Source organism: Arachis ipaensis, chromosome B01, assembly GCF_000816755.2.
Source record: "Arachis ipaensis cultivar K30076 chromosome B01, Araip1.1, whole genome shotgun sequence".
Taxonomy (NCBI): Eukaryota; Viridiplantae; Streptophyta; class Magnoliopsida; order Fabales; family Fabaceae; genus Arachis; species Arachis ipaensis.
The window spans coordinates 45,199,937-45,210,031 of record NC_029785.2 but is presented as its reverse complement, the minus strand read 5'-3'; the positions used below and the strand labels follow the sequence as shown (position 1 = coordinate 45,210,031).

At 37.7% G+C, this 10,095-nt stretch overlaps 1 protein-coding gene and 1 long non-coding RNA gene across 2 annotated transcripts in view; both read right to left on the bottom strand.

The window, feature by feature from the left end:
• The window catches only part of LOC107606373 (nucleolar complex protein 4 homolog B), a 7,905-nt gene extending 2,625 nt beyond the window's left edge, over nt 1–5,280 (bottom strand). The window contains exons 1-7 of the mRNA XM_021109392.1: nt 5,095–5,280; nt 3,709–4,226; nt 3,282–3,355; nt 3,072–3,133; nt 2,884–2,935; nt 2,510–2,610; nt 2,262–2,338 (exon numbers count right to left, since the gene is read on the bottom strand). Of these exons, the coding sequence (XP_020965051.1) occupies nt 2,262–2,338; nt 2,510–2,610; nt 2,884–2,935; nt 3,072–3,133; nt 3,282–3,355; nt 3,709–4,179 (837 nt within the window). The 5' untranslated portion in view covers nt 4,180–4,226; nt 5,095–5,280. The remainder of the gene's footprint in view (nt 1–2,261; nt 2,339–2,509; nt 2,611–2,883; nt 2,936–3,071; nt 3,134–3,281; nt 3,356–3,708; nt 4,227–5,094) is intronic.
• LOC110270964 lies at nt 5,426–6,323 on the bottom strand. Its single transcript, XR_002360812.1, has 2 exons — nt 6,071–6,323; nt 5,426–5,820 (listed from the first exon to the last, which is right to left on the bottom strand). It is a non-coding gene; the product is annotated as an uncharacterized LOC110270964 (long non-coding RNA).

Sequence of the window (10,095 nt, the reverse complement as noted above, 5' to 3'; positions counted from 1 at the left end):
AGACGCGATTCAACCATCTTTTCCACAATGGGTGCTACTCCAACTCTCTCCCTTATATCTTCATTCCTTATTTTATCCAATCGCGTATGACCACTCATCCATCTCAACATTTTCATCTCTGCCACACTCAGCTTATGTTCGTGCTCCCCTTTAGCCGCCCAACACTCCGTACCATACAGCATAGCCGGTCTTATAGCGGTGCGATAGAATTTACCTTTAAGTTTTAAAGACACTTTTTTTGTCGCATATAAAACCAGATGCACTCCGCCATTTTGACCAACCTGCTTGGATCCTATGATTTACATCCTGTTCAATCTCTCCATTATCCGGTATGATGCACCCAAAATACTTAAAACTTTTAACTTTTCGTAGGATGTTTTCTCCAATCTTCACCTCTATATTGGGGTTTTCCCTTCTCAGACTGAACTTACATTCCATATATTTCGTCTTACTACGGCTTATATGCAGACCATACACTTCTAGAGCTTCTTTCCATAACTCCAACTTCTTATTTAGATCTTCCCTTGACTCTCCCATAAGGACGATATCATCGGCAAAAAGCATGCACCATGGCACAGGCTCTTGGATGTACTCTGTGAGTACTTCCAAGACTAATGTGAAAAGGTATGGACTTAAGGATGATCCCTGGTATAATCCTATACCAATAGGGAAATTCTCTGTCACACCACCTTGAGTCTTCACACTAGTTGTGGCCCCATCATACATATCTTTAATTGCCCGAATATATGCGATCATTACTCTCCTCTTTTCTAAAACCTTCCATAAGACCTCCCTTGGTACCCTATCATACGCTTTTTCCAAATCAATAAACACCATATGTAGATCCCTTTTATTACTACGATACCTCTCCATCATCCTTCTTAATAGGTATATCGCTTCAATGGTAGATCTGTCTGGCATAAATCCAAATTGGTTCTCTGTTACTTGTGTCTTTTTTCTCAACCTCCATTCTATCACCCTTTCCCATAACTTCATAGTATGACTCAAGCTTAATCCCTCTATAGTTTCCGCAACTTTGTATATCCCCCTTATTCTTGTAGATAGGTACCAAGGTACTCTTTCTCCACTCATCAGGCATCTTCTTTGACCTTAAAATCTCATTAAAAAGCTTGGTTAACCAGTTGATACCTTTTTCTCCAAGACCCTTCCAAACCTCAATCGGGATATTATCAAGTCCTACTGCCCTGCCATTTTTCATCTGCTTTAGAGCCTCTTTTACCTCGAAGTCTCGAATCCTTCGATAGTAGTCAAAGTTTTGATCTTCTTCCCTAGTGCATAATCGACCAAGGCTCGGAAGAGTCTTCTGTCCCTCATTAAATAACTCGTAGAAGTAGCTCTTCCACCTGTCATTAATCTTCTCCTCTTGAGCCAACACCTCTCCATCCTTATCCTTTATGCACTTAACCTGATCCAAATCTCTCGTTCTTCTTTCCCGGCTCTGCGATTCTATATATACCTTTTTCTCCTTCTTTCGTGCCCAAAGACTGGTAGAGACCCTCATATGCTCTTGTTCTTGCTTCACTTACAGCCACTTTTGTCTCTTTCTTAGCCACCTTATATTTTTCTCAGTTATCTGCATTGCGGCATAAAGACCACTCTTTAAAGCATTCCCTTTTTATCTTTATCTTTTCTTGTATACTCGCATTCCACCACCAGGACTCCTTGTTTCTTGGTCCTATTCCTTTAGATTCACCAAAACTTTCTTTTGCTGTTCTTCTAATAACTTCTGCCATCTCCCTCCACATCTCTTCCGCGCTTCCATTCCCATCCCACTTTGCCTCTTCTCCTACCCGTCTTATGAAGCTTCTTTGTTCCTCACCTTTCATCCGCCACCACCTCGTCCTTGGGTTCTTCGTATGATGTTTTTTCCTCAATTTTTGCTCAACGCGAAAATCCATGACGAACACCCTATGTTGTGTTGTCAAACTCTCTCCCGGAATAATTTTACAGTTAATGCAAAATTTCTGGTCGACTCTCCTCAACAAAAAGAAGTCGATTTGAGAGCTTGTCATGCCACTCTTATAGGTTATAAGATGTTCGTCTCTCTTTTTAAAACATGTATTTGCGATGAGAAGATCAAAAGTTGAGGAAAAGTCCAAGATATGTGATACTCAACAACTAAAAAAGTAAAAACAGGGAAAGTAGTTCTAAACTAAGCAATGAAAATATATTTGATCCTCAACAACAAAAACAGGGGAACTACTTTTAAACTAAGCAATGAAAATGGAAAAATAGCTTACACTATTGTCATGCTTTCCAGGCTTCACCTGCTTATCATCTGCATTCACATCTCCACAAGGCTGCTTATGTTCATTTTCTACAGACAAAAATTATATTTATGAATTTCAATTATTATATAAATTTAATAGCATTTTACATAAAGGACTGCACAGTATTCTGTGTATCAAATGCAGTCCTAAAATGATCACAAAGTCATGATTGATAATATAACCATGGGGGTGAAAAAAAAAAGCTATAAGTAGACAACCTGATCTGCTCCACATTTCAAGATCAGATGTATTATCTGAGTTTTCAAAAGGAGGGACACGTGATATGGTGTAATAGATATTGTGGATGACACGCTCCGTACTGCAATACAATACATTCAAATTATCAAAAGAACTAACTTGCACTAAACAAATAGCAAATAGAATTTGGTAGACATGGTCATAGATAGCAAATACTTAGGGGAGGAAGAAAGATAACCACCAAGTAAAGGCACAATTTATGACCAAAGGACATCATATCATAATTTAAACTAATTAAGTAAAAATCCAGTATGATAGTGTTCCTTAATAAAGCATGGAAATGAAATGAACAGAAACTGTTTTTAGCAGTGGCAGTTATATAGGTCTTACTGACCTTGAACTCAACTGACTTGCATCCGCAACATCTGCATTTTCACTTTTATCCTCTAAACAAAGATGAGAGAATTGAGTTATCAAATGGAGAGCACACAAGTAGATCAAAATTATTGTTTTTAAAAGAAGAAAAATTAACATGCAAATCTCTTGTTATGCAATTTTGCAAATGAATGGGAAGAAAAGCACCTGATTGATCTTTTCCCTCCAAAGTTGTTGCCAGCTTTTTCAGGCTAATGAGTGTAAAATAACTGCACCAAGTAAAATGACAACTTCAGCAGAATAGCCAAATCTCACAATTCACATGGGCCATGCACTCATCCCCAGAAGAACTGTTCCAGTGACTCAAGAACAATGTAAAACAAGTGAATAGCTTTGAATCACAACAATAACTCATACCACACATCAATATACTTGAAATACTTCGCTGTTAGTAAATCCACCAAAAATTCAACCGAACTCTCAGAATGGACCTGATAGAATTAATCAAAAGATATATAAATAAAACTTCAAATTGGTCATGAAAGTACAAGCATAAATCAAAGTACTACGGTTTGGTTTGGTAAAGCTTTTTCAAGAAGTGCTTGTGCTTTCATTTTGCCCTAAGCGGGAGCTTTTCAAAGCTGACTTGTGCTTATAAAATTTTATTTATTTTCCCGCACATATTTCCAACTATTATATTGCCATTGAAATCAATAATGCAACTATCAATTATGGACTAATTCGGCTCAAATAAAAAAATCAAAAGGACTAATTCATAAAACTACAATGTTATATTGATCCCAATGCTTACAAATCAAATTTGAGCTTTTGCTCATTAACTTACAATGCTATGGAGGAACCTATGGTATATAGCAGAATGGAACCTGCCGCCATTAGCAACCTTAACAAACTCCATTAGCGTGTCAAGCACGACCTCCTTGACAGCCTCCTGCTCCTCTTGCTGTTGCCGCGGCGAAACAAGAACCTCCAGGAAAGACTTGACGAGCTCATCGAACTTTGACCTTAGCCAGGCATTGTAGATGAAGTGTGACTGGTGCTCAAATCCTTTTGCGTCGGCGGCACGTGAGGAGGAGGAAGGGAGAGTGGGGAGGAGAGGGAGGAAGAAGGAGTGGAGAGAGAGAAGGGATTCAAGGAGATGGTGTGGTGGGGAAGAAGGGTTAACAAAATTGAGGAGAAGAGGAAGGTTGTTGATGTTTGAAGCTGAAGAGAGAAGATCATTGCCTAGGGTTTTTATCTCTGCGACGCCGTATCGACCCTTCTTGTTCTTGTTCTTCTTCCTTTTGTTTGGTGCCATGGTTGCTCACAATGGGAGCTCTCTCCTCTCGCGGCAGTTAAAGGTTTCTTAAGGACAAGAGGGATGAATCCGTGAATCAGTAACATAGGCAATGCAAATTTTAACAAAGTTCATCACAATGATTAACAACAACAAAAAGCACTGAAGAAACACTCAGTAATATAGGCAGTGCAAATTTTAACAAAATTCATCACAATGATTAACAACAACAAAAAGCATTGAAAGAACAATGAATCAGTAACATAGGCAGTGCAAATTTAAAATTTAAAAGTTATCAATTTAAAATTTATCATCAAATACAATCAGTGAGCAAAGCCAGTCAATCAAGCACTGACTGAGCATTCTGTTCTGATTCTGTGACTGGGAAGCAACAAATTCAAGTTACAGCAACAAATTTAACAAATTCTAGTAAAGTCCCAATTTACAACAAAAGGGCAAATTTATTGATTACCAATTCAGCAACATGCAGAAATACGGGGAGAAGGGAAATCTGGAAAAGAGAGAAACACTAAACCAAAACATTAATCAATAATCACAAAACACTAAACCTTCACCCAGCAATTACAAACATTAGCACATTATAAAACATTCCAAAACACTAAACCTTCACCCAGCAAAACCAGCAACTACAAACAAAGCCATCAGTAAATTTGAACAAAAAAATTAAGAGCCATCAGCAACTAACAGAGCCGAGTCATCAGTAAATTTGAAAAAAAATTATTTTACAGCCATCAGCAACCAGCAAATACAAGACAGATCCATCAGCAGCAGACAATTACAATTTACAAAACATTACAAGAAAAATGGAACAAAAATTGAACAACAATTTCAGAACTTCAAACGAAGAAGAAGACCGAACATTCAGAAATTAAAAGGAAGAAGCGGAGGCGAAGAATTGAAAGCAGGGCCACTAACCTGGGTTCCGTGCCGAGAAGCCAGCGAAGATGAAAACGACGTGCCGAGCTACCTGGGGAAGAGGAAGATGAAAACGACGTGCCAGCGAAGATGAAAACGACACGGGGGAGAGGAAGCAGCGGTGGCGCTGAGGACCTGGGGACGGCGGCGGCGATGAAGGGCTAGAGTTTTCCTTGGCTTCAGAGGTCTCCAGCAAGGTTCTAAAAACCGGACCGGTCATCAAACCGCTTTAGTCACTGGTTCACTGGTTTATTTGTCTAACCGGTCCAATCGGTGGTTCAACCGAAAAAACCGTTTTAGAATAAAATAATAAATAAATTATAAAGGACCAAAGATGAGGGTACTCCAAGAACTCCTATTAGATGCAACAGCATTCAACATTATCACATATTCTCACACACACATACAAAGCCTTAACTCAGAGAACAACCACAGCAAGTGACTTGGAAAGAAAATGTAAACACCGAAACAATCACAAGCATACAGAACATGTGAATATTATTATAGCAAACATAATAATAAAATAGCTCTTCTAATGCGTCTTCGAAAATATCCCAAATCAAGAAAACTACATAATCTGATTCGCTTGATTCAGAAAGTTACATATATTAGAAAAATTAAGAATCAACTAAAAGAAAAAGAAAAGGAAGGCCTGGTTGATTCAATTCAATTGCCTGAGATGAAGAATCAAACAGGGCTGAGAAGCTGAGAGTTTAAATGTTAAACCTCAATATTCAAGTAACATGACTCCATTATTGTTATTATTACACCCTTCTAATGTCACAAATTCAATATATATTATAGTCCATTGACACTTGTGTATTCACAACTTGGCCTCATCATTCTGATTCATACCTTAAGTAGAAGAAAAAGTCCCAATAAGCTTTCATTACAATTTTATCCAGAGAGTTGGGACTTTGGTTCGGAGTTCATGCCAATGATAATGACGAGAGGGATGAATCCGTGAATCAGTAACATAGGCAGTGCAAATTTTAACAAAGTTCACCACAATGATTAACAACAACAAAAAGCACTGAAAGAACACTCAGTAATATAGGCAATGCAAATTTTAACAAAGCTCATCACAATGATTAACAACAACAAAAAGCAATGAAAGAACAGTGAATCAGTAACATGGGCAGTGCAAATTTAAAATTTAAAAGTTATCAATTTAAAATTTATCATCAAATACAATAGGTGAGCAAAGCCAATCAATCAAACACTAACTGAGCATTCTGTTCTGATTCTGTGACTGGGAAGCAACAAATTCAGAATTAAGTCGCAGCAACCTAACAATTTGACAAATTAAAACAACAGCAGCCCAACAATTTAGCAAATCAACTTAACAAATTCAAGAACAGAAAATCACAACAAAAAAAAAAAAATAAAAGTAACAGAAAAACACAAGAACCATTAGCAAATTAACAAGTTCACAATAACAGTTAAAAAATTTACCAGAAGAACACTAATGCAAGTGGAATCATCATGCTAACATGTTTTCTGCAAAGATGCTATTTGTACAGCTAAAATTTCCTAATTACTATAATCCAATTATTCTAATTTCACATGCAATCAACTTACTAAGTTTCTAAAAGCTAGAAATTATAAAACCAACCAGAAATATGGTTAAAGCATTTCATTAAACATGTTGAGTGCGGTAAAATTAAAACGAAATAAGAGAAATCAAAGCTTAATTTCAATGTGATAGAGAAGAGAACATAACTATTGTAACTTTAATTTAGTCTATGAAAAAATCCAAACCACTACCAAATCAAATAATTACTTATTGTAATAGAAATCAGAAGTTGCAGAGTTTGAAGAAGAGTATTGGTGTTGTGTGAGTGTATTGTCTGGTGGCGGGTTTAGGGAACTCACGGCGGCAACAAAAGAGAGCAGTTCGACGGGTGAGTGGAGCGCGCGGGTTGGTGGCAGAGTTTGAAGCAGAGCAACGTGGCTTCCAGACGAACGCGAACTCGAACGGTGAACAGCGAGTGAACGCGAACGGTGAACGCCGAGCGAACGCGAATGGCGAAGAACGCGAACGAAGACGCAAACGTGAACGGCAAACAAACGGCGACGGAAGCGCGGCTGAGCAGACAAAGACGACGGACGCCGAGCTCGAGGAAGCAACCGCGATCGGTGACAGCGAACAGGGGTTGAAGATTTGGAGCACGAGGGAAGCTAGATGACGGATGGCGAACTTTGAGTGCGACGGACGGCGGCAGGATGCCACTCCTTGTGGCCGTGGTGTAGGCTTACAGTGCTATGGTTTTGTGGTTGGGTCTGGGTGATTTCTCTGACTGAAAGAAAGAAAGGGAGAAAGGGAGAAAGAAACGAATGAGCTTCCCTTTTGTGTGTAAACCGGCCGGGTTCCGATTCGGTCCGATTGGCCGGGTTTCGGTTCGGTCTGACCGGCCAGTTCTTGTCCAATTAAACAGTTTTTTATCGGTTTTATGATTTTCGGTTTTACATGCCTAACCAGACTATTAGTATTGCCGGTTTGTAGTTAAACCGGTCCGATCCGGTTTTCAGAGCATTGGTCTCCAGGGAGTGCATGAATGATTGGGGGAAGAAGGGGGGAGTTGGCTCATGAATGGTTTTGCTTTTTTTTTCTTCTTTTTTTCAAATAAACAAACCGGCATCGTTTTTATTCGAACTGACCAGTTATCGGTCCGATCCAACCCAGTAACCATCCGATTCGACGGTTTTCCAGAGGCCTTTTTCCAACTGTTATAAATATCGGATCGGACCGTTTTTAATGCCAGTTCCCAATTGAATCGGTTCAACCAGTCAATTCGATCCAATTTTTAGAACCATGAGTTTTACCAAAGTTCTGAAAACCAGTTCGGACCGATCGGTCAAACCGGTTGAACTGTGAACCGCTGAAAAAAGCGGTTCGAATATATGCCAAAATCGTAGATTTCAGAAACCACAATTGAACCGGTCAGTCGAACCGAACTGTGACTCGACCGATTTTTTGAATGGCCAACCAAACGTCGGTGTTTCACTCACTGAGGCAATTAGCAAGCCCTAACTGCATCCTCCCGTGCCAAATCTAGCATTCCAGACAGACTCCAGAGCGCCGTTTCAATCTCATCGAGCTCCAGAGCCCCCCTTGGCCCTCACCTCCGTCCAGCCACCGCCTCGTGCCGCCGCCGTCGTTCCTTCGAACAGCCACCATCTGCTCGCTCATTTCCCCTCCATCGCGCAGTAGCCATCGCAACCTTCGAAGCCACCATCTGCTCCACCACTCTTGCATGCTCTGTCTCCCTCGTTGTCTCTCGGTGTCTCTGTCTCTGTCTCTCGGTGTCTCTGTCCCTCTCCGCAACCACAGTCTCTTGCATGTTCTCTAGGTAATTTTTTTATTAACTATGAATTTATGATTGAACTCTGATATGGTGAAGCTCTATGAACTCTGATATAGTGAAGCTCTGTCAACTCTGAATTTATGATTTACTGAAATAGTGAAGCTTTGTGAACTCTGATTTAAGTCATTCAACTGTGAACTGATATGGTAATATAGTGATTGAATAATTATTTTTCTGTGAACTGTGAAATGTGAAATGTGAACTGATACAGTGATATAGTGATTGAATAATTGTTTGCCTGTTTCAACTGAACTAAGTTACTAATTCAGAACTGTGAACTTTGTATTGTTATTGGATTGGATTGTATTGTTATTGGAATGGATTGTTATTGCCTGTGAATTTTGTATTGTTATTGGAATGGATTGTCATTGCCTGCCAGCGCTGTTCCCCCTCTTGCTCAAGATCTGCTCTGCTCTGTTCTAGGCTTTTAGATTTCTTTGTTATTGGAATTTGATTTTATTTCTGGTTAGGATTGGTGAGCTGAATCTTTTATTTCTGTGTTGATTTTTTTTTGTTTCAGCTATTGTGTTCTGATGTGTTTGTTGTGCAATACTATCAATTTGTTTTACTTTTTGACTTAGCTACATTAAGATAATATTTAACTTGTGCATTGTATATTTATATTAGACTATAATTATGTTTTAATGTGTTTATTTATATTTTATTTATTATTTTATTATAAAACGATTTTTCCAGTTGAACTACCGTCAAACTGATTGAATCTATGAACCAATAAACTAATAGTTAGAGCAGTTCGATAACCAATTCGGTTCTCAGAACCTTTAGTTTTACCATCAACGAGCTTGCAACTTTTCTTTTCCCTTTTTTTTTTCTTTTCTAATGATTTGGTTTTTGATGTGGGCTTTTAAAATGATAACACAGCCCAACTTTAGTAATTGGGGCATTTCCCTCTCAGTAACTTAGATTCTGACCAACAAAACTAAACTGAAACATGTTGATAAAATATTCTTAAGGTAAATATTTTTTTTCTCTTAGTCATAACCAAAAACGGAATTTTTTTTTTTTAATCCGAAGTAAAAAATGCTTCCAGTTTTCTAATTTGTTTAATTTTATTAACATTTCGAATATTTTTTTATTATACTTGTTGTTAATATAGACATTTATGTGATAATTCTACGTTAAAGATAAGTTTGAAACTAAATATTAGTGTTGAGGATAAAACTACATATAACCCAAAATGACATTTTTTTTTAATAAAAAACAAGATTATCTAACCTCTTGAAACAAAGTAAACAAAGTTTTGGGTGAAGAAGGAAAGTTTTTCCAAAAATGAATAATTAGCTAGGATTATGGGATGTGTCATTTATTTTTAGTTAGGAATCTCATGATATTTCTAAAAATTATTAAACATATAGTTGATATTTACTTTTTTTTAATTATGATTTGAAAAATGATATTTCTAAAAATTATTAAAAATATAGTTGATATTTACTTTTTTAATTATGATTTGAAAATTTTATAATAAAACGAAGTATAAAGAAGAAATTAGTTAGGGTAATTCTCTCAAGATCAAACAGAAATATCTTTGTTAAAATTAAGACTTGGTAAACTTGAAAGGAAATGGACACCATGAAAGGGACTTGGTGGTTAAGTAGAATACAGAAATCCTCAT